The 23,056-nt window shown below is 48.8% G+C and overlaps 3 protein-coding genes across 5 annotated transcripts in view; 1 reads left to right on the top strand and 2 right to left on the bottom strand.

Annotated features, from left to right (window-relative positions):
* Nucleotides 1-21,506, top strand: part of wdr17 (WD repeat domain 17) — a 31,670-nt gene extending 10,164 nt beyond the window's left edge. For 2 of the 3 annotated variants that reach the window (XM_026169528.1, XM_026169526.1), the window contains 23 exons: nt 6,714-6,805; nt 6,885-6,967; nt 7,053-7,139; nt 8,219-8,383; nt 8,492-8,607; nt 8,703-8,789; nt 8,880-9,029; nt 9,476-9,606; nt 12,079-12,204; nt 12,545-12,700; nt 12,826-12,890; nt 13,202-13,334; nt 13,418-13,506; nt 13,666-13,765; nt 13,856-13,995; nt 14,547-14,658; nt 14,822-14,963; nt 15,465-15,567; nt 15,672-15,773; nt 17,194-17,292; nt 19,764-19,831; nt 19,948-20,045; nt 21,063-21,506. In XM_026169528.1, coding sequence (XP_026025313.1) covers nt 6,714-6,805; nt 6,885-6,967; nt 7,053-7,139; nt 8,219-8,383; nt 8,492-8,607; nt 8,703-8,789; nt 8,880-9,029; nt 9,476-9,606; nt 12,079-12,204; nt 12,545-12,700; nt 12,826-12,890; nt 13,202-13,334; nt 13,418-13,506; nt 13,666-13,765; nt 13,856-13,995; nt 14,547-14,658; nt 14,822-14,963; nt 15,465-15,567; nt 15,672-15,773; nt 17,194-17,292; nt 19,764-19,831; nt 19,948-20,045; nt 21,063-21,182 — 2,564 coding nt within the window. In that variant the 3' untranslated portion in view covers nt 21,183-21,506. Of the gene's footprint in view, nt 1-6,713; nt 6,806-6,884; nt 6,968-7,052; nt 7,140-8,218; nt 8,384-8,491; nt 8,608-8,702; nt 8,790-8,879; nt 9,030-9,475; nt 9,607-12,078; nt 12,205-12,544; nt 12,701-12,825; nt 12,891-13,201; nt 13,335-13,417; nt 13,507-13,665; nt 13,766-13,855; nt 13,996-14,546; nt 14,709-14,821; nt 14,964-15,464; nt 15,568-15,671; nt 15,774-17,193; nt 17,293-19,763; nt 19,832-19,947; nt 20,046-21,062 lie in introns of those variants that run through there. The other variant, XM_026169529.1, reaches the window with a different exon arrangement.
* Nucleotides 1,539-2,921, bottom strand: LOC113023537 (lymphocyte antigen 6D-like). The gene is made up of 3 exons (XM_026169616.1): nt 2,113-2,921; nt 1,867-1,977; nt 1,539-1,734 (listed from the first exon to the last, which is right to left on the bottom strand). The coding sequence occupies exons 1-3, from the start codon at nt 2,159-2,161 to the stop codon at nt 1,628-1,630; spliced, it is 267 nt and encodes an 88-aa protein (XP_026025401.1). The 5' UTR covers nt 2,162-2,921; the 3' UTR covers nt 1,539-1,627.
* On the bottom strand, nt 5,369-6,140 carry LOC113023538 (lymphocyte antigen 6D-like). Its single transcript, XM_026169617.1, has 3 exons — nt 5,943-6,140; nt 5,697-5,807; nt 5,369-5,564 (listed from the first exon to the last, which is right to left on the bottom strand). Exons 1-3 carry the CDS (start codon nt 5,989-5,991, stop codon nt 5,458-5,460), a joined length of 267 nt encoding a protein of 88 aa, XP_026025402.1. The 5' UTR covers nt 5,992-6,140; the 3' UTR covers nt 5,369-5,457.
* Nucleotides 21,507-23,056: the final 1,550 nt, after the last annotated feature.

Below are 23,056 nucleotides of genomic sequence, written 5' to 3'. Positions count from 1 at the left end.
ATACGGCTGCAGACCGGCTGTAGCGCACAAAGGCAGAGAAGTCGAAGGCGTTCTCGTGCAGTGGAGAGACATTTAGATCTGTGTCTGCTCGCCTCATCTACTGAACTGAAGTCACCTGAAAACGTGAAGAAAGAAGAACAAACAGAGAAGCAGCTCATCGTCTCAGACTCCCTCTTTATACCAACAGAGGAGTCGCCCCCTGCTGGACATGAGGAAGAATGCAGGTCAGATTGGCCCAAACAGAAGAAGCCTGTGGCTGTAAAAGTGACGAAGCTTTTACCTGGAAATGCTCGATGTGCTGCTGCTGAACAGGAGACAAACCCGGAGTGACGTGTGACGTTTCCACAACCACTAAAATCACGTCTCACCAGCAAAGTGATAATAAAGTACAAACAGACATTGTGCACGGTGTCAGTTCATCAGCAGGAGTGTCATTCTCCCACACTCTGCAGTCGAGGATCAGGATGGATCGTAAGTTTTACTGCATGTTTCATCCTGACAGTACAGAACTCCATATTTACGACACATGAAGCACAGACGTAGTCAACAATCACCTCCACAGCGACACGTCAAAACATCCTGCAAGCCAACATAACACAACACGACAAATAACTGATGACCCACAGAGAGCAGGTCTGCAGGTCAACTCGCTCTGACGCTCAGCAACGCCTTCGTGTTTCTGCGAGAACGGGAAGCTGAACCACAAACACGTCCCACCTGGACAATGACCTCGTTGGATGACCCTCTGGATTGGGCTTTTTATTTGCACAACCACAGAAATCCCACAAATCCAGTTTAGCATTAACTGTGAAACCACGGGAACTCGCGCTGACGTCACAATCAAAGTTTCTGTTTGCTTCGTCCTCAGTCGGCAGCTGCTGCTGTGCTTCCTGTGTGCGCTCTAATCCGTTCACGTTTTCTTGGCTGTTGGACTAAAATTCGCCGGCTCACAGCGAACACGCACACACACCATGAAGTGGTTAAATAACACGGCTTTAAATTATTCTCCACTGTGGAAATGCAGATTTCACTTTGACCAAATTATTATGTTTTTCTTTATTCCCACGATGCAACAAAGGTTTACAGTTACAGGTCACATGGTTCTAATAAGAGATACCACTGACATGCATGAAACATATATTCTATATATGAGCGTATAAAATGACTGGATACATCTAAAGTCGATAATCGTATTCACACGTCCATCTTTCCAAAGGTTATTTTTAGGACTGCACCGCCTGATAATGACGCAGGAACCTCTGGAGCTGAAAATGAAGCGAGCTGCAGTTCCTCTACTGACCACTTGAGGGTGTCTCCATCAGCCAGCAGCGGCACACAGAGCGTTAAAACATCAGACTGTAAATAAACGATGGCCACTGTGACATCACTCGGTGTTTTCGGGGCTTCTCGTCCTGAAGTCTCATCATTAGCGACCTGAGCTAACCGCGGGTAACGACACTTTATGGTAACATGTCAGAGAAATATTTCAAAGTGAAAATAAATCAGTTTGATGATAAAAACGGAGCGGAGACAGTAAATACAGTCAGCTGATCTTTATTGCTCTAGAGTACACAACACACGGCAGCAGAGCGTCGACCAATCGGGCGACGTCCCGCGTGGCAGCGGTTTATCTGTTGCACAGATCAGAACTGCAACAGCTGGCAGTCATCACGGGCGGACGATTCAGGATCCTGCAGGCCAGCGACTTCAAGCAGCCCTTTGTGTGCGTTACCACTGTGAAAACCAAAGGACAGAAGTGACCGTCACACATCGTCCCAGCCGCTCACAGTGCCCGTGAGGCGGCCCAGCATGCATTTGTTCTCTTTTCTTTGCATAAACGTCAGAGCGACGCAAGGCGAGACTTACCCGGCCCAGAAGTGATGACGAGAGTAGAGCAGACGTCGTTGGAGCTGGAGCACGTCTCCACAGGACGTGAACAGAACTTCTGGCCTCCACAGTGACACTCCAAGGCTTCACCTGCAAAACACGTCAAAGAACCACCTTCAGCCGTCGCCAGCAGCCCCACGGTTCACTCACGCCGCGACAGACCGTCTTACAAACATCAAATAAATGTAACAGACGAACGGAGAGCAGGTCTGCGGGTTAACTCACTCTGACTGACGGCCAGCAGCAGCAGCACAGCGAGCATCACAGTCTTCATGTTTCTGCGGGAACAGGAAACTCAACCACAAACACTTCCCACCTGGATGATGATCCCGTCTGTCGGTCGGGCTTTTTATTTCTGCTTTTTGCCTAATTTGGGAAAACCCACAAATCCAGTTTAGCATTAACTGTGAAACCCTGGGAGCAGGTTGGTGTCGACATCAGCTGCTATTGACACTTTCTAAGATCCTTCTTGTTTCCTGAGTTTTCTCTGTGTAATAAAAACACTTATTTATGAACACGATGATGAAGTGTGTGGTTAAACTCGGGCTCTTGCAGCGGCGAATCTAGATGGGTGGCATCCGGTGGCAAGTGCCGCCCTAGTTTGCACATGACAGTGTTGTTTATTGAAATAGCATGAAGACTTTGAGCGTAGTTGCCGTTAACAGTGAATATCAATTCTTAAACTGAATACATTGCATAGTGCCCCTCCCCCACCATTAACAAATGGTTCAGCCCATAGCGCAGAACGGCTTTTTTCTTGTTGTCAGTAGCAACCGATGCTCATGATTGTGCCAGAGCACACTTTGAACAACACCTCGGGAATTCCAGAGTTCACACAGATGGCTGGTTGTTACACTGTGGAAGTGGACGGAAGCTGAGTGTTATTAATCCTGCGGGGTCCACGGACGTGTCGGCGCCTCCAAATCACATGACTGATTTAAGCTTTTGATCACAAATACATATGAGCCATGCTTTTTTCTAAATACCATTGTCATGTTTTTTTAAGAAGCTTTTTTTTCTAAGGACAGAACGAAAACAGCAGAGAAAGAAGAAAGTCAACGTGTGGGATTTGGTTGTTTAGGAAGAGCGGGAAGTTTTGGGAGTGACGGCAGAGGGAGATTTTTGACATGTGGGAGTTTTGTGACCTTTAGTGTGTAGTCGTTGTTTGTTTTGTGTGTCAGTGAGGGCACTACTGAGCGTCACAAAGGTTGACTGCAGTGGAAACCCAGAGCAGTGATGCGCCTGCTGCTGTCAGGCCTGCAGCTGCATCGCTGTGCTGTTCTCTGTCCTGTGGCGGACAAACAAACTTTTTACTGGCACAAATAATTTGGGGCATCTTATTGTGACACCTGATTGTTGTCTCAATTTAGTTTTAGTAATATTATTAAATGGCTGTACAAAATGTAAAAAAGGCCAGGTGTACTGGCTGCATTTTAGAGAAATAGTTGTATATGTTCACAAAATGTACCGTTTATATCTGCATTTCAAGTTCTACAAATAATTTACTCAACACGCCTGTGGTTTAACAGGAAAATATACGAGCAGGATTTGATGTTTTTGTGTGATTTCAGATCAGTTATGTTCAGTGTTGGGAAGGTTACTTTTAAAATGTATTCCATTACAGATTACAAATTACATGCCCCAAAATGTATTTTGTAACGTATTCCGTTACGTTACTCAATGACAGTAACGTATTCTGAATACTTTGGATTACTTAACATATTATCATGCTGTTTACAACAACATGAATGTCCTATTGCTGTGTGATTTATTACTATTACTGAAGGTCCGCGACTCCGAACTGTAGTAAAGGGACCTCTGACTAATAGGGCGGGGTCCCTGTCGGCTCGTAGCCGAAAAATAGCTCTACTTTGTTGTGTGGGTCAACTTTTCTTGCGACAGACAGAGAGAGGCGTTGAAAGACTGCTCTAACAGAACTTGTTGTTTTCGGAGGAAAACACGAACACGGTGTACAGTCGAGTCTTAATAGCTTACTTACAACTGGGCTCGTCAGGCTCTCTTCTTGGCTGCAGTGGTTATTATTATATTTACATGCTTCCAGCTCCCGTTTTTCCTCGATGACAACTCGTACCTTTCCACTCCCCTTTTTCTCCCTCCTCGCGCTCACAGACCCATAACGTGTATGGCAGTCCATTCTCCCTGCAACACGGACTACACTGAACATGATGCTACATTCTTTAGAGCTATGCTTGTAGCATTCTGCCTGTTAGCTTAGCACAACAACAACAACAACGAAAAGGCGCTCTCTCACCCAGGAAACACACAGTCGCAGAGAGAGAGAGAGAGCGTCGCCCTGTAACCATGGCAACCGTAACGCTGCCGCCTGGAACAAGTAGCTGTCAAACAAAACCCAAACAGTCCTGACCCGCGACAACATGAAACAGGGAAGTACCGCAGTGTAATCCATTTATTTCAACAAAGTAACTGTATTCTGAATACCACCTTTTTAAACGGTAACTGTAACGGAATACAGTTACTCATATTTTGTATTCTAAATACGTAACGGCGGTACATGTATTCCGTTACTCCCCAACACTGGTTATGTTAATACAGTACGTCATTCAGACACGTGAGGTCGAGCGGAAAAATTGATACCAAGCAAGCCAAGAAAATAAAATGAAACGATTCAGATTGAAGAGCTTTATTGTCAATACAGCAGCATACAGTGTACCGAAATTCTGTTTCACCCACGTCCTCCGTGGTGCATTTATAAGGATATAAAAGGTATATTTACAGGTGAAATACAAATGCAGACTCAAAAGGAGTCAAAGCTGGCCGGTTGTATTTTGGACCTCAGAGGGTTTAAAGCCAACAAATCCTTCAAAACTAGGTGGAAATTGTTGCTAATGACGACGCAGATTTCTGACATTTTGTGTAAATTTGAGCAACAATTAGATTTTTTTCTAACAAAAACAGTGAAACTGAAGCTAGACTTGTGTTTGTAAAGTAACCGCCCCGTGTTGTGTTGCTTTCTGGGTTTTATACTTATTAGGTACATATTCATTTATTATACGGGTTATACAGTACATAACATCAACATTCACGCTTTATGTAACTAAAGTGTTTCATTATGTGGGCTGCAGAAAATAATTAAGTTACAGATTATATTTCTATGAAAAGCATGTAAACTTACAGCATTTGAGTCATTTGAACCATAATGTAACACCTGCGTATGTGTTTGAAAAACAGGCTTTGACTTTGCCGCTCGTCTCTAGATGTGGCCCTGGGCTCCTGTGTCCGAGCAAAGACACCGTTTCAGTGTTGAGAGACATCACAGACTGTAAATAAACGATGGCCACTGTGACATCACTCGGTGTTTTCGGGGCTTCTCGTCCTGAAGTCTCATCATTAGCGACCTGAGCTAACCGCGGGTAACGACACTTTATGGTAACATGTCAGAGAAATATTTCAAAGTGAAAATAAATCAGTTTGATGATAAAAACGGAGCGGAGACAGTAAATACAGTCAGCTGATCTTTATTGCTCTAGAGTACACAACACACGGCAGCAGAGCGTCGACCAATCGGGCGACGTCCCGCGTGGCAGCGGTTTATCTGTTGCACAGATCAGAACTGCAACAGCTGGCAGTCATCACGGGCGGACGATTCAGGATCCTGCAGGCCAGCGACTTCAAGCAGCCCTTTGTGTGCGTTACCACTGTGAAAACCAAAGGACAGAAGTGACCGTCACACATCGTCCCAGCCGCTCACAGTGCCCGTGAGGCGGCCCAGCATGCATTTGTTCTCTTTTCTTTGCATAAACGTCAGAGCGACGCAAGGCGAGACTTACCCGGCCCAGAAGTGATGACGAGAGTAGAGCAGACGTCGTTGGAGCTGGAGCACGTCTCCACAGGACGTGAACAGAACTTCTGGCCTCCACAGTGACACTCCAAGGCTTCACCTGCAAAACACGTCAAAGAACCACCTTCAGCCGTCGCCAGCAGCCCCACGGTTCACTCACGCCGCGACAGACCGTCTTACAAACATCAAATAAATGTAACAGACGAACGGAGAGCAGGTCTGCGGGTTAACTCACTCTGACTGACGGCCAGCAGCAGCAGCACAGCGAGCATCACAGTCTTCATGTTTCTGCGGGAACAGGAAACTCAACCACAAACACTTCCCACCTGGACGATGATCCCGTCTGTCGGTCGGGCTTTTTATTTCTGCTTTTTGCCTAATTTGGGAAAACCCACAAATCCAGTTTAGCATTAACTGTGAAACCCCGGGAGCAGGTTGGTGTCGACATCAGCTGCTATTGACACTTTCTAAGATCCTTCTTGTTTCCTGAGTTTTCTCTGTGTAATAAAAACACTTATTTATGAACACGATGATGAAGTGTGTGGTTAAACTCCGAGCAAAGCCACCGTTTCAATGTTGAGAGAATCATGAGTCAGAGGGAAAAACCAGCTGGTTCAAAGTTTCTGTTTGCTGTGGACGCCCTCAGACCAGCTTTGATGCTTCCTGTACGTCTGGCGATGCTTCGCTGCTGCTGTGCTTCCTGTGCGCTCTAATTCATCAGCAGGGACAGTTTCTTTAATCCGAGGCTCACAGATAACAGGAAGTTCACACACAGAGCTTTTAGATTGCCCACAGGGTTTATGCTGTTTTGAGAAATCAATCATCTTTGCCTGTTTTCTTCTTCTTCGATCAATAAGAGGAGCAGGTCGGTTTTGTCTCCTTCATAATAGAAACCATCGTTTAAAAACTGAGGTGATCTGAGACGCTTTGTGTCACTAAAGCAGCAGCAGCAGCGTTTCACTGCGTCGTGTAGATGAGCTGATGACGTGTTTGTTTCTCTGTGAAGGAGACCTGAACTGCATCGCGGGGGCGACGTCCCGTAACGGAGCGTTCATCTGGGACGTCAGGAAAGGAAAAATCATCACTCGCTTCAACGAGGTGAGTAGGGCCGCGCCCCCGTGTGTCTGAACCCGATCGCACGATGCACAGCGTGATGCGTCTGTCTGTCTTCCTCCAGCACGGTAAGAACGGCATTTTCTGTATTTCCTGGAGCCACAAGGATTCAAAGCGGATCGCTACCTGCAGCGGAGACGGATTCTGGTGAGTGCTTCCCCTTCTCTCCCGACGACGGCGTCGTGTTTGTCCTTTGCAGTGATTCGTGTTTTTATTGTTGTTGTGGCGACAGCATCATCCGGACCATCGACGGTAAAATCCTGCACAAGTACAAACACCCCGCTGCTGTGTTCGGCTGCGACTGGAGCCAGAACAACAAGTAAGACCTGCGTCCACATCGTTGGGCTTCACTTGAATCATTTAAGCAACATGGTAGGATGTCACAGCTCGGAGAAGGAAAAACAGGGGACACAGGACGAGGACGGTGAGTGTCACAGCCCGGGCTGTCTGGAGGTTATCCAGGCACAAAACGTGTCACCCAAGTGCTTTAAAGGACCCAGCGGCTCGTTTACATGAACGTCTACGGCAGGTTCAGAGCTGGACGTCACACTGAACAGGGCTGAGTGCTGTTGTTACGGTTTAAGCCTCCAGCTCTGTGAGTCCGATGAGTTTATGGTCCCAGTCGATGAAGAAGACATGATGTTCTTCTAAGTTCCTCTGTAGTGTCAACAATCAGCACGTGCTAAAGTGTACAGTAGAGCTAAATATGGGCTAATATCTACACACACACGATACACTGACCCCATCGTCCAGCAGCGTGTACACCCTCCTGTAGCAGGACGAACCTGCGCTGATGTTTCCTGTGTGACTTCATTAGTCTGTCTCATCCAGGTGGAGGAGTCTTCTTCACAGCGTTGCTCATGCACAGCTCTCTGGAGGTCCAGCTCTGGCCTCTGGTTCAGACCTGGACTTTGTCCCATCGATGACCCAGTCTGGTCCGAGCTGTAGCCTCTGTGTTCACTCAGACCGCCCTCCCTCCTCCTTTGTGCTGACGGCTACTGCGAGCTGTTGGTTTCCTCCAAACGTGCTTCACAGACAAACGTCTGCACTTTGTTCTCGTCTGTTCCTGAGGTCTGTGCTTCGTATAGCTGCATCCACACAAAGCCAGCGCTGCAGTTCCTCTGATGTCCAGCAGTGTTTGTGTGAGCGAGAATAGAGAACGACGAGGTCACGGTTTGACCCGTCGGTATTTCCTATTTAAACCAGCATCACAGCGGGTTTACGTTTCCAGGGAAGAGTGTGCAGCAGCTCTGAGGGGTCAAAGGTCCGTGTGCACCGACATCAGCTGATGGAGGAGCTGTGGGTGGTGCGTGTTCGTTAACGCTGAGCAGCAGGTTGAAATAAAGCGCAGTGATCCTTTAAAGCTGTGAGAACGTCACCGTGTGCTTCTGTCTGCAGGGACATGATAGCGACGGGCTGCGAGGACAAGAACGTGCGCGTGTACTACCTGGCCACGAGCTCGGACCAGCCTCTGAAGGTGTTCACGGGACACCTGGCCAAGGTGTTCCACGTTCGCTGGTCCCCCCTGAGAGAGGGCATCCTGTGCTCTGGATCGGATGATGGGTGAGTGCAGACACACTGAGAGGAGGAGGCGGAGCACGCCGTCCCAAGTTAGCCTTGGTTCAAAGAGTGTGTGTGTGTGTGTGTGTGTGTGTGTGTGTGTGTGTGCAGGACTGTTCGTATCTGGGACTACACGCAGGACGCCTGCATCAATGTGCTGAGCGGGCACACGGCTCCGGTCAGAGGCCTGATGTGGAACACAGAGGTGCCTTACCTGCTCATCTCAGGTAACGTCTCTACAAGCGTCCCCTCCCCTGGTGTGTGAGTTGTGCGCAGTGGGCGGTCTCAGGAGACCGATGTGCTCGTTTGTGCTGTTTCGCAGGTTCCTGGGATTACACCATCAGAGTGTGGGACACCAGAGACGGCACGTGTTTAGACACGGTCTACGACCACGGAGCCGACGTGTACGGTGAGTCGGGCTCCGCTTCCTGTTTACGGCGCGCTTCAGTAAACATTCGTGTGCGTTCCTGTCACAGCCGCTCACTCTGTGCGTGTGCAGGTCTCACGTGCCATCAGAGCCGTCCCTTCACCATAGCGAGCTGCAGCAGGGACAGCACGGTGAGGCTGTGGTCCCTCACGCCGCTCATCTCCCCTCTGCTGCTGAACGTCCTCGCTGACCAGCCCTGGGAGAAGATCATCGGAAACACAGGTGGGAACTCACCTGAACTTTAATCTGCTCACTCGTGCTGCCGGTGTCATTGTTGTACCGCTGTGCTGCGGGGTCGCTAACCCCCGAACCTACAAGCTGCTTCAAAGTGACAAACGTTTGTTTCTATGGCGGCGTTACAGTTTCGTCATGGCGAGCGTTGAAGCGTCGAGCTCATTGCTTCTGATCGCTCCCTGATTTATGTCTTATTGTCACTATTTTAACTTTATGACCGTTTTTGTTTCTTATCATTATAATGAAGTCTCTGTGTGTGCGTGTGCGTGTGCGTGTGTGTGTGTGCGTGTGTGTGTGTGCGTGTGTGTGTGCGTGTGTGCGTGTGCGCGTGTGTGCGTGTGTGTGTGTGTGCGTGTGTGTGCGTGCGTGCGTGCGCGTGCGTGCGTGCGCGTGCGTGCGTGCGTGCGTGTGCGTGTGTGTGTGTGTGTGTGCAGACACAGCTATGGTTCCTGGCTCTCCGCCGCTGCTCTGTGGAAAAGTATCCAGAGACATCAAGCAGGAGCTGGACAAGCTGAGCTTCGACATCAGAGCCAAGAAGCTTCGCTGGTTCTCTGAATGCTTTTCGGTAACGACCTCGATGTCAGGTGCTGTTTAAGCCGACAGCCCCGCGCTGAGGTGCGGGGCTGTAAGCTCGTAGCTCTCCATCAGAGTCCGAGTACGAGGAGCTGAGGAGAGCTTGCTGCTGCTCATCACGTCCACACTGAGCTCACAGAGATGAATCCTGCCTACACTGTTTAATATAACATTCATCATATGTAGGTCACCAGCCTGTCGCTGAGCTGCGTTTCTAATGATTCAGGTCAGTTTTATTTATACGGCACCAAATCAGGACAAAAGCCAGAGATGAATAATAACTAATGATTTATAGATAAAGTTGACTTTGAATTACAGAGAGGTGACCTGGAAGTCTCAGACCAGCCTTTGTGAAAGCAAAGGAGATACATCCCATAATTCACAGCAGCACAAGCTCAGACTCTTCATAAAGACCGCACGGTCCTTTTTCCAAGCTCTAGAACGATGTCATAGCTTAGTAACATCCTCTCACTGCTGTAATAGAGCTAAAAGCTAAGGTTCGCCGGGGGCGGAGCTTCTTCTGTTATGACCAATGACATTTATCCTTATTAAACTGAGACATGAGGGGAGAGTCTTTGGTCGTGTCCAAATTCATGGGCTGCATCCTCCTGAGGACCCGGCCTTCGCGGTCTACGTGGGCCGGGTCCTCAGGAGGTCGGTAGGCCGGAAGTAAACGGCTGACGGTCTCGCCTTCAGATTAGCGTCGCCGCTGTCTCGGTGGAGTTTAATAAACTCGGCCGTCTGCTCCTTGCTATCTAAAATATAACAGGACACTGGAGGAAACTCTCGACCGTCTGTTTACTCGGTTTTCTGTTTGACGTTTATTCAGCTGTGTAAAAACCACCCGGGGGATTAATAAAGTTTTATTTAATCAAATCTAATAACTTTAATCTCTTTATTTACTCACGAACAAACAAAACACTGAAAAAAGCCCAACAATAACATCTGTAGGTTGTCTAAGTGAATTATATATCACGTTTAACCTGAGCAGCGAAAGTCCGCGGTGATCTGAACATGATGTGCCGGGAGTTGTGCCGTTCTCGGCGGCTTCAGTAACCCTCGAGCTCCCGGCTAGCTGTCGAGCTGGTGGGTAACAGACGTCTCCGAAAACATCGAAGCACTTTAGCAAATATGCGATATCTTGATAAACCGAGCAGATATTTGATGTTTACACAGCTACTTTCTCACCTGAAAATATGTTAAATCTTTATTTTGTCACCCAGAAATATTAGTAAGAGTAGTCTAAGGAGCTTGCAAAGAAAAGCGTCTGGACTTCTTTAAGTAGCTTGAAGACGTTTCACCTTCATCCGAGAAGCTTCTTCAGTTCTAAGGTCAAATGGTGGAGAGTCCCAGATATAAACCTAGTGGGAGTTTCCCCCCACAGAGGGACAAAAGGACCCCTGATGATCCTCTAATCGCCTGAGCCAAGGTGTGAAACTGGGTGTGGGTCCCAATCAGCCAGAGTTTCGGGTGTGTTCATTGTGAAACCTGGCCCCACCCTATCATGCGAATTCCTGAGGTCAGATGGCCCAGGATGTGAGTGGGCGTTAAGGCGTCTGGGAAGGATCTCAAAACTGGATTATAGATGGCAGAGAGTTGGTGTCGTAAACCCCGCCTCTGTTCAAAGATGGTCGCTCACAGTGGACATAGATGCTTCTTTCACTCCTCTTTCAAACCATCTGTCCTCTCTGTCCAAAATGTGAACATTGGCATCCTCGAAAGAGTGACCTTTGACCTTTAGATGCAGATGGACTGCTGAGTCTTGTCCTGTGGAGGTGGCTCTTCTGTGTTGTGCCATGCGCTTGTGAAGTGGCTGTTTGGTCTCTCCAATGTAGAGGTCTGAGCATTCCTCGCTGCACTGTACAGCATACACCACATTGTTAAGTCTGTGTTTTGGCGACCTTAGAACTGAAGAAGCTTCTCGGATGAGAGGTGAAACGTCTTCAAGCAACTTAAAGAAGTCCAGACGCTTTTCTTTGCAAGCTCCTTTGACTACGATGACCTCCTCCTGCTCCTCCCGTCCTCCTCCTGCTCCTCCTGCTCCTCCCCTCCTCCTCCTGCTCCTCCTCCACAGCCTGAACGTGATGTTTGCAGAACAGAGATCAGGACAGAGTGAAATCTGCTTTCATATTTACATATTTTTATTATTATTACAGATGTTACAGATTTTAAAACTACTTCCTGGTTTATTTGGAGTCTTCGCTGTGAGATCTCCTCCTGCTCCTCCTCCTGCTCCTCCTCCTGCTCCTCCTGCAAACGCGGCAGCAGTAAAGCCAGAGAACATCAGCATGTTAGCAGGATGCCACAGTCTGTGGTGGAGGAGAGGCTGGATTACTGGTCTGATTAAACATGTTTGAACGCATCAGCGTGCTGGTTTTCACACGTGTGTGTGTGTGTGTGTGTGTGTGTGTGTGTGTGTGTGTGTGTGTGTGTGTGTGTGTGTGTGTGTGTGTGTGTGCGCCAGCCTCCAGGTGGCAGCAGTAACCTGTGGGACCTGGTGTCAGTGATTAACGGCCAGGACGACTCGCTGCTCCCAGCCAGCTACAGCAAAGGAGTGATGCACATGAAGCACCTGCTCAAGTTTAAAACCGTGAGTCCTGATTGGTCCTTTCACCGTCACAGCTGACGGTTACCGCAGCGTGCACAGTCAGCGCCACACCTGTTCCTGCTTGAGTTGTGATCCAGCAGGAGACTGTTGGCTCATGCTCCTGCAGCTGCAGGCGTGCAGCACGTCTCTATTGCTGCTGCTGATCTGTGGAACGATCTGCCCCAGCACATCAGGGAGGCTCCTTCACTGTCCACGTTTAAAACACGTCTAAAACCCATGTTTACTCCTTGGTGTATGAAACAGTATGAGCCTGATCTTATTGTTCTACATCTAATTCTAATGATCATTTTCTAGCCTCAGCTTTTGTTTTCTTGTCTTCCAGTCTGAAGCTCAGGAGCTGACCATCGTGAAGATGTCCAAATTCGGAGGAGGAATCGGAGCGCCGAGCAAAGAGGAGCGGCTGAAGGAAGCCGCAGATATCCATCTGAGGCTGGGACAGACCCAACGATACTGTGAGCTGATGGTGGAGCTGGGACAGGTGTGTGTGTGTGTGTGTGTGTGAACTCACTGTTCAAATGAAACTTTGACTAAAACAAAAAGCAGGAAGAGTTTGAGTGACGCTGCACCGAGGGCTCGGTGATGTGAGCGTTTTGTGTGTTTCAGTGGGAGAAAGCGTTGTCTGTGGCACCGGGAGTCTCCATGAAGTACTGGAAGAAGCTCATGCAGAGGTAACACCGAGCACCAACCCAGAGAACCACCGAGCGTCGCGCCCGTTTCTGACATGAAAGGCTGCACTTAATGTTTTCTGACTCAACATGAGTGCGCTGAGGTCGGGCCCATCGGCAGCACAGATGACTGTTTGTAAGGTTTAAGGCGATCGTGCGTCCATGACGTGTTTAAGTGTTAGGCTGCAAACGCAGGGCAGCGAGGCCACAAAGGTCACGATAAAGAAACGGTTTATAAGGTTTATCGTCATCATCACCCGAGTCTCACATTCCTGCTGCTCCACACGCTTCATATCAGCCTGTGCTTGTGGCAGGAGAGCGGACCAGCTGATGGCCGAGGATAATGACGACGCCATCCCGTACTGCGTCGCCACGGGAGACATCAAAAAACTGGTGACGTTCTTCAGCGGGAGAGGACAGCTGCTGGAGGCCTTACTGATAGCACAGGTACAAAGATCGCACCAACACGGACGCATCACCTGTGACGAAGGACGCACAGGTGACAACATCCTAACCATGAATGTTTTTAGGGAGCGTGTGAGGGGAACATACGTGCACCTCAAAGCTCTGCAGCCAACCACACGACTAATGACGTGGACAACAAGCAGCAGTACCAGAGGTAGCACGCACACGCACACACGCACACACACACACACACAGGTCAGAGCAGACAGATGCTGATACTCTGCTGATCTCAGGTCAGCTTCTCCTCCTTAGTTTAACTGAACACCTGTGTGAGTCACACCTGCAGACCTCTGTGGCTCTCCTCTCTCTGCAGCCTCCTCCATAAGGTTTGTAAGGACCTCGCTGAGTGGTACTTCCAGGACGGATGCTCTGTGCTGGCGGCGTGCTGCCACCTGGCCGTGGACGACGTCGAGGTGAGTGTCGCAGTCGCCGTCTTCGGCATTTCTTTGCGCTCCGCTTTAAAACATGGCTGAAGTGTGTGCGGACGTGTGCTTTGGTTCCAGTTAGCCATGTCCAGTCTGATGCGAGGTAACGAGCTGGAGCTGGCCGCGTGTGTGGGCATCGTCCTCGGAGAGGGGGCCAATCAGAGCACGGCTTACTGCCTTCAGCTCCTTGCCAGGAAGTACATGACCAATCCGACATGGTAGGCTTTTGTGTTGCTTTGCCCCCACACGAAGACCGCCGTCCCCTGAGCACGCTCAGTTAACTGAACTGGTCACATGATTTGGTTTAGTTTGAGAACAGATCAGATCGGGGGATTTAAGGGCGTGGCTTTGCTGTGACACATCCTTTTGATTGGCTCTCTTTCGTGAAATTCGCAATGTCAGGGAACTGTTCCCTGACAGGTGCAGCTGTTGGCGCTCAAAGGTGGGCGGGTACAGACTTAAACAAATCAGTGTGCAGGCCGCTTACCTGCACAGTGCGAACCAATCAGGACAAAGTAAACGTCCACGTAGGAGAAACTGCAGTTCCTCTAATGTCCACTCGAGGCTCCAACAGTGAGTCCGTCCTCACGGACAAACCGCTGGGTGACGTCACATATCCAGCTGTGCTGGCGCCCAGCTGTCAGCTACAAGCTGACTCAGGACACACGGACGCAGTCGCAGCCACGAGCACAGCTGCTTCACTCTGTGGCTCCATAAAAGCTGCACATGATAAAAACATGACCCTCATCTTCTCTGTGTTTACACTTAGGGAGCTGTCAGCTGACCTGCTGCGAATGATTCCCGACAACCACGTCTTATTGGCTAAACTCTGCGCGTTTTACCCGGGGACTGCGGCTGAAATCAACCAGCTGCATGAAAGGGTGCGTACGCTCGACTCCTTCTGGGTAAAATGTAAACGTTGCAGTGATCGGTAAATACTTAAAGCCTTTATTTAATAGACAACAGCAGAAACATGTTTGCAGCGGACGTGGGCGTGTACATGTCGATATTAACGCGTGATGATGTCACTCGCTGTCTTTAAAGTGCGGCCTGCCTTCACTGGAGGAGTGTAAGGTGCTGGCAGAAGAAGCTGTGAATGAAGGAGACTTGTTTTCAGCGGTTAAACTCCGCCTGCTGAGCCCCGAGCCTGAGGTCGCCCTGCAGATCGGGATAAACCACGTCAAAGGTACTCACACATCAGCGTCTGTGCAGCAGCTGGAAGTTCACAGAAAACAAAGATTTCATGTGTTTTTTCTCCATGTTTTAGTTCATGTTTTTAATGTTTATGGCTCACCCCAACCGCTCGCAGCAGATGGCCCCGCCCCTCCCTGAGCCTGGTTCTGCTGCAGGTTTCTTCCTGTTAAAAGGGAGTTTTTCCTTCCCACTGTCGCCAAAGTGCTGCTCATAGGGGGTCATATGATGGTTGGGTTTTCTCGGCGTTATTGTAGGTCGTTACATTACAACCTGAAGCGCCTTGAGGCGACTGTTGTTGTGATTTTTTTAAACTGAAGAGCTAACCGATCGTCCACAATAGTCATAAACACTGATGAGTGTTAGGGTCCAGGGTTTACCCCGCCTCTCGCCCTGTGGCAGCTGGGATAGGCTCCACCCCCTGCGACCCTGATAAGGATAATGATGGACGGGCTGATTAGTTCAAATCTTGCTTTTCATTTTTTTCCCTCCTCAGAACAGCTGGCTGGATCTGATTGGACGGTGGATGACATTCAGCCAATCCTGGACCTGATGAGTTACATTAGAACTGACCGCCTCATCACGACCAAGACCACCGAGTGAGAACGACTGTTTATTAGAAACAACGTTTGTTCTTACCACACACAGAGTTCACTGACCTGAGTGTGTGTGCGTGTGTGTGTGTGTCTGTGTGTGCGTGCAGAGCCCGCAGTGAGCTGCTCATCCTCTGTGGTTATATTGGAGCTCTGCTGGCCATTAGAAGACAGTACAGCAGCATCGTACCTGCACTCTACGAATACACCAGGTACACACACACACACTGTGAGTGCACAGACACACACACACACACACACACACACACACACACACACACACACACACACACTGTGAGTGCACAGACACACACACACACACACACACACACACACACACTGTGAGTGCACAGACACACACACACACACACACACACACACACACACACACACACACACTGTGAGTGCACAGACACACACACACACACACACACACACACTGTGAGTGCACAGACACACACACACACACACACACACACACTGTGAGTGTGCAGACACACACACACACACACACACACACACACTGTGAGTGTGCAGACACACACACACACACACACACACACACACACACTGTGAGTACACACACACACACACACACACACACACACACACACACACACACACTGTGAGTGTGCTCTGTGTGTCAGCAGCATGAAAGCTGACGCTGGATTCTCTTGGAGCGCACACAGAGGATTTTCCAGTCCTGCACACAAAGAGCAGTTTTCTCAGTGTGAGGTCAGCACTCAGACTGTCCTGTGGTTATAAAACAGAAAGTTTTTATTAATCCACATCAATGTTTTTACTGTGACCGACTGTGAAAAACAGCAGTTTGTCTGGTACACGATCATAAAACATCGTGGCTCAAGAGTTGGGCGTTCGCCTTGTAATCAGAAGGTTGCCGGTTCGAGCCCCGGCTTGGACAGTCTCGGTCGTTGTGTCCTTGGGCAAGACACTTCACCCGTTGCCTACTGGTGGTGGTCAGAGGGCCCGGTGGCGCCAGTGTCCGGCAGCCTCGCCTCTGTCAGTGCGCCCCAGGGTGGCTGTGGCTACAATGTAGCTGCCATCACCAGTGTGTGAATGTGTGTGTGAATGTGTGGATGACTGGATATGTAAAGCGCTATATAAATACAGACTGTTTATGTGACTTCATTATGTTGGTTTAGCATGAATGTCCCTGAATGTCTTTAGTTTATTTACATTTTTTAATGTAATTTCTACCATTTTAACTTTAAGAGGAAACTAAAACATCAGTAGGAAAAGTTGTAACACAGTTCAAATTCCAACATCTACGCCCTCCTTCACATTTTCCAAATCCATCCAAAGGGCCAGGCTGGAGTCTCTGCCAAGCCCACTCTGGCCCCCGGGCCTTATGTTTGACACCCCTGGTTTAAACCTCAGCTGAAGCTTTGGAGCGCTACAGGCAGGTTTACATTTTCCTTGATCGTAATCAATGTTCAGCATCTCCTGATTTGTTTGGACACAAGCGTCAAAATAACTTCCAGAAACAGGAACAGATATCACCGTGCGCGGTGACGTCAGCTAATATCGGCTTTTGATTTGGAATTATCGACGATGATTGTTTGGATCTGCTGCACGCCAGCGTCTGTGAACGCGTTTCTTTGTGTTTCTCAGTCAGCTGCTGAAGCGGCGAGAGGTGTGTGTCCCTCTGAAGATCGAGCAGCTGTCTGTGGAGCTGGACGCCTGGAGGGCCTGCACACAAGCTAACAGCATGTACGTCACACACACACACACACACACACACACACACACACACACACACACACACACACACACACACACACACACACACACACACACACACACACACGTTGTATCAATAACACTACAAGGTGCTCACATTAACGAGCAGAGGTGTAGCAGTGATGCTGAAGAGCGGCCAGGATGAGGCCGGTCACCAAGGCAACTGCATCACGACACATGAAGGAGCCGCATCTGCCGTTAGACTGAGATGGTCACTGAGTGATCGGCTAACTGAAGAATCGTCACTCTGAGGTTTGGAGGACTTCCTGATGAGGGGAAATCAGATGGATGAAGAGCACCAGGAGCCATTACGGCCCACTCTGAAATCAGTGAAGTGGAAGCTTTACTTCCTCTCTGTCTGGGTGGAAATGTGCTCGTCACTGAATGAGGATCTTCTTCTCAGGGCTGAACGTCCCAGCGGCACACAGTGACCCGTGTTTGCACCACAGCCCGATGAAATCAAAGCGCTTGAAGAAAAATGAACCAAATCCTGGAACCAAATCCTGGACTTCATATAAGATAGTAAAGTTTTAATGATCATGGAGCTCGTCAACATCAGGAAGAGCTTCAGAATAAAATATATGACTGTCTCGTCAGTGCTGTCCCCTCCAGCTCAGCAGCACTCAGATGAAGGCGGCTCCACCTTGTGGTGCTGTTCTGAAACTGCACTTCATAAGCTACTATTTAAGGAAGCAGAGCATCAAAGATGAACTCGGCCTATCAGTAAGAGCCGTGCATACGGTCTCCCAGCACTAGTGCATGGTTAATTCATTACTAGCATCTTCCTAATACATCCAGAAATGTTTTTATGTACACATAACTGCTCTGCTTCCACCATCCCCACAGCTGAGCAGCGCCACATGCAGACTTACTGCTGGGGCGAGCGAGTGTGTGCATGCACATGCATGCACACACATGCACACTTAGGCACACACATGCACACGCATGGACACGTAGGTACACACATGCACACACATGCACACTTAGGCACACACATGCACACGCATGCAAACGTAGGCACACGCATGCACACTTAGGCACACACATGCACACGCATGCAAACGTAGGCACACGCATGCACACTTAGGCACACACATGCACACGCATGCAAATGTAGGCACACGCATGGACACGTAAGCACACACATGCACATGCACGGACATGCACGGACATGCACGGACACGCATGGACACGTAAGCACACACATGTACACGCATGGACACGTAGGCACACACATGCACACGCATGGACATGCATGTACATGCATGGACACGTAGGCACACGCATGGACACGTAAGCACACACATGCACATGCACGGACATGCACGGACACGCATGGACACGTAAGCACACACATGTACACGCATGGACACGTAGGCACACACATGCACACGCATGGACATGCATGTACATGCATGGACACGTAGGCACACGCATGGACTTGCATGGACACGCATGGACACGTAGGCACACACATGCACATGCATGGACACGCATGGACACGTAGGCACACACATGCACATGCATGCACATGCATGGACACGTAGGCATGTTGCTGGGCTGATGTTCAGTCATTAAAGCTCTTTTATGATTATTCATCTTAAAGAGACGTCAAAGCTGCGGCTTCCACCAAAAACAGGAACAATCACCACAACAGAGAAGCTCAGACGCCGTCAGTGCAGCGAGTCTGGTCCAGTTTAAGGACTCATTGCTTCATTACTGAGTGGACTCAGCTGCAAAGAGTGCACACCCCAGAGTGCAGACCACAGTTTCCCTGAGCCTTACCTAACATAGCTCCATCTTTGACCCAGAACTTGAGTCCTGATCCTGAAACGGGCCCTTTGAAGAGGAACAGAGCAGGGATGAGCTTCTAGAACAACATCGCGCTATCAGTTTGTCACAAACAGCTGGACAAGTTTCATTTCTTTATTTTAGTCTGTGGTTTCCTGTAAGCAGTGACTGCAGTCAGCAAGCTGCAGGCCACAGACGGCTGTTTGAAACTCACACTCACACACTCTGCGTCCTGGGTACATTTGTAGCAGACAAGTCTTGAGTACATTTGTCACGTCTCAGTATTTTGTCAGTTTTTCTCTTTGTGTTTTTGGGTGTTCAAGCTTGATTATGAAGGCAAACCTACTGATGAGTTCTAGCCCTGAGTGGGTCTCTGGGGCCCGGTCCACACAGCTGGATGTTTTCATATTAAGAAAACAAAGTGTACGTATCATCTGTGAAAGTCCTCAGACTCCAGACTCCAAAGTGGAGCACTCGCTGAAAGCTGCTGCTGTTCCATGAAACAAAGCACGACCGAGTGCCTTCAGCTCGGCTCGCACTGATGCTGTAAACCGTCTTCTGTGAGAAAATGCTGCTGTTATCATGCAGTCCTCATGTCCACACACACTCACAGCAAACGTGCTTCCTTCCTGTCCGTCTGTCTCCAACAGCCCCCCGTCAGAGTGTCAAAGAGAAGAGTTCAGCTGCCTGCAGAGGAGAATCCAGCCGAGCCACAAAGGTAAACAGTCCTCACGCCTCAGAGCGCCGCATCACCAGCTGCAGCTCAGAGGGCGAGGAAAGAAGCATCGTGTTAATGATAATGACAACATTAAACCATTTCCTGACGTCTCTCAGGTGCGTTGCTCCTCTGCGGTGCTGACTACGTGACGGGCTCCAACCTGCCGAGTCACTCAGACCTCCAGCTGTCCTGCTTCACCGGGCAGAGAATACAGGTGTGTGTGTGTTTTAACATCTTTGTGGGGACCAAAATCCCACAGCATTGAAGGCATTTTTGAGACTCAAAATGTGGTTTTAGTGTCAGGTTACAGCAGACTTTCCCAAAGTGTGGGGCCCGCCCCCTAGGGGGGGTGCAGAGCCATTGCAGGGGGGGCACGGCATGAAAAGGGAAAAAAACAAAACGCTTGCACACGGCTAGCACGGGCGCCCACACAAACGCACAGCAGGAGATGAAGCATCACTGAATATGTTTCCAAACCAACTTCATTCTAAGCCAAAGACTAGAAAATATGGTGAAGCAGATCTGCCCTTTGGCTTCACCTGCACAGGTGCTGAGGTAGGTCTCCCTGCAGGGTTGGTTTCCCTGCATCAGGAGCAGCGCTGGGCTGTTTACATCACAGACAAACAGGATCCCACAGCTGTTTATGTTTTTAAACCCATTTTGCACAGAGAGGCATTTTTTGAAAAATGCATTGACAGCAATGTTGAACATTATTACACAGGAAAAAACAACTACACGTAAAATAATCGCACCGTGACGCCTCTGCCTTTGTAAATGGAGGGACAGTAACTGCGTGTTTATATGTAAGAGTGTAAAACCTGCAGACAGAGACAAAATACTGTTAATCTGACTGTCTGCCATTCTGCAATTCCTCTCATGTAAGCAATAACGTGGCCACAGCGTGATGTGGAAAAAGGCTCATACCTTTGATGTTGCGTGACTCTGTATTCCTCGTCCACACGTAAACGCAAAAAATGAGTTTTAAAAAATCTCCGTTTTCGGTGATTCGAAACGCTGTTTACGTGGACGAAACAGCTGCTTTTCAAAATCACCCGTGTACTCGTAAAACAAAGGGGGGCCCAGCAAAAAAAGTTTGGGAACCACTGGGTTACAGTAAGGTCATGGTTAGGGAAAGCATCGCGCCCATTAGCTGTCCCCACGAGCTCTGATTACCCGACGTGTTTCTGCACTGATGTGTCCAAAGCTCTGTCTGCTCTGTTTGAATGCTCAGGGTCCGGTGTTTTTGCTGGAGGACAATAAATCAGCCATCTCACTCAACGACGCTTTAATGTGGGCGAAGGTCAACCCCTTCTCCCCGCTGGGGACGGGACTCCGCATCAACCCCTTTTAACACACACGAAGAAGAGGAAGACGGTCACGGCGGCGATGAGACAGACACCAGCGGCTGAAGCTCAAACACTTTTTGCCAACTGAAGCTTCAGAGGAGCTCAAAGCTTTTGTAGATTTTGATATTGGTTAGCTGTTACGTGATGAGAATGTAGCCAACCAATCGTGCTTCACGTGTGGAGGAGGACTGGTGTTGAATGTGTCGTACTGGGTAGGACTCCCGCTTCATTTCCCACAATGTGATCATGTACATACAGGGTATAGATCTGAGTTCTTCTACTGTACAAAGAAAGCACTGGAATAAAGACACCACTGAGTATTTATGGGAGACTTTCTTTGTGTTCGTGTTAATCTTCTCTCAGCTGCTCCCTTTAGGAGTCACCACAGTGGATCACCTGCCTCCTTCTATCCCAGCGTTCTCCTCTGCCACACCAACTCTCTGCATGTCGCCTTCACTGCATCCACCAATCTTCTCTGAGGTCTTCCTCCTTTCCTGCTGCCTGGCATGTTCACCTCTCCACCTGTCTGCCTCTCGTTCACACACGTATGTCGTACCTCCACCTCTCCAGGCTCTCCTCCACCTGCTCCCTACTCTCAGAACAGATCACAGTATCATCTGCAAACATGAGAGACTCACCTGTGAGCCTGTCCGTCCCCACTGCAAACAAGGAGGAGCTGAGAGCTGATCCCTGATGTAATCACCACCCCCACCTTGAACCCATCTGTCACTCCTACCGCACACCTCACCTCTGTCCTCACATCTCCTGCACCACCCTCACATACTTTACTGACCCTCCTGACTTCCTCTCTCAGATCTACAAAGACACAATGAAAGAATCTGTCCACACACTGTTATATCATATTAGGGCGGCTCAGGACTGTTCATTTATGTGAATACATACATGCTGGCATCTCCTCAAAATGCTTTATTGAAAGGCAAAGATCCAACAAATTAGAGAAAACACAAATAATCAGACGACCCTCTCCTGGCAGCACTTGGTGACTGGAGGAAAGAAGAACTGTTTTAACAGGAAGAGAAGCGAGGTGTGTGTGGTTCTGCTGGAGGTTTCTTCCTGTTAAAAGGGAGTTTTTCCTTCCCACTGTCACCAAAGTGCTGCTCATAGGGGGTCATATGATTGTTGGGTGTTTCTCTGTATGTGTTATTGTCCGATCTACCTTGAGGCGACTGTTGTTGTGATTTGGTGCTGAATAAATAAATCTGATTTGAATCGAATCATATTATTTGGGAATTCTACATACAGCGGTCCCTCGTCTATTGTGGGAGGAGCCAACTTTATTTTTTACAATTATTACAGATGTTTTAAGGCTGGAAAACCCCTCACTGCACACTTTACACTTTTCTCAGACAGGCATGAACATTTTCACATTTTTCTCTCTCGTTCAAACCTTCGTAGAAAAATAAGTCCAGTATTATAGACCGAAACCAAAGATCAAACCCTGTTTTCAGAACATGGGAGCAGAGCAGCTGCCAGAGAATTTAACATTAATGAATCAATAATGAATCAATGGTACAGAAGTGGAGGAAGCAAGAAGAATGAGTTGAGTAAAGTTTGACTTATCTGACTGTTTTAATGCGGTGTGCCTTATGGTCCAAAAAATACAGTAACTTCTACCTTCCCTCAGCATGTCGAGAACTTTTTGTCCCACTGCTAGCGATCGACAAGCTGAACACATTCTGTACTGTACACGAGACACGGCACAGGATTGATTGACAACGATTTACAGCCAATCAGGATGCAGAACACAATGGGCTGTAAAAAAAAAATAAAGCATGCAAAATTGCGACAGCCGCAAAAGATGAACCGCAATATAGCGAGGGAGCACTGTGCTAACATTACTCCTGAGCTCAGGCTGCAA

The sequence above is a fragment of the Astatotilapia calliptera genome, chromosome 6 (genome assembly GCF_900246225.1).
Source record: "Astatotilapia calliptera chromosome 6, fAstCal1.2, whole genome shotgun sequence".
NCBI lineage: Eukaryota > Metazoa > Chordata > Actinopteri > Cichliformes > Cichlidae > Astatotilapia > Astatotilapia calliptera.
This window is presented reverse-complemented; position numbering and strand designations above follow the sequence as displayed.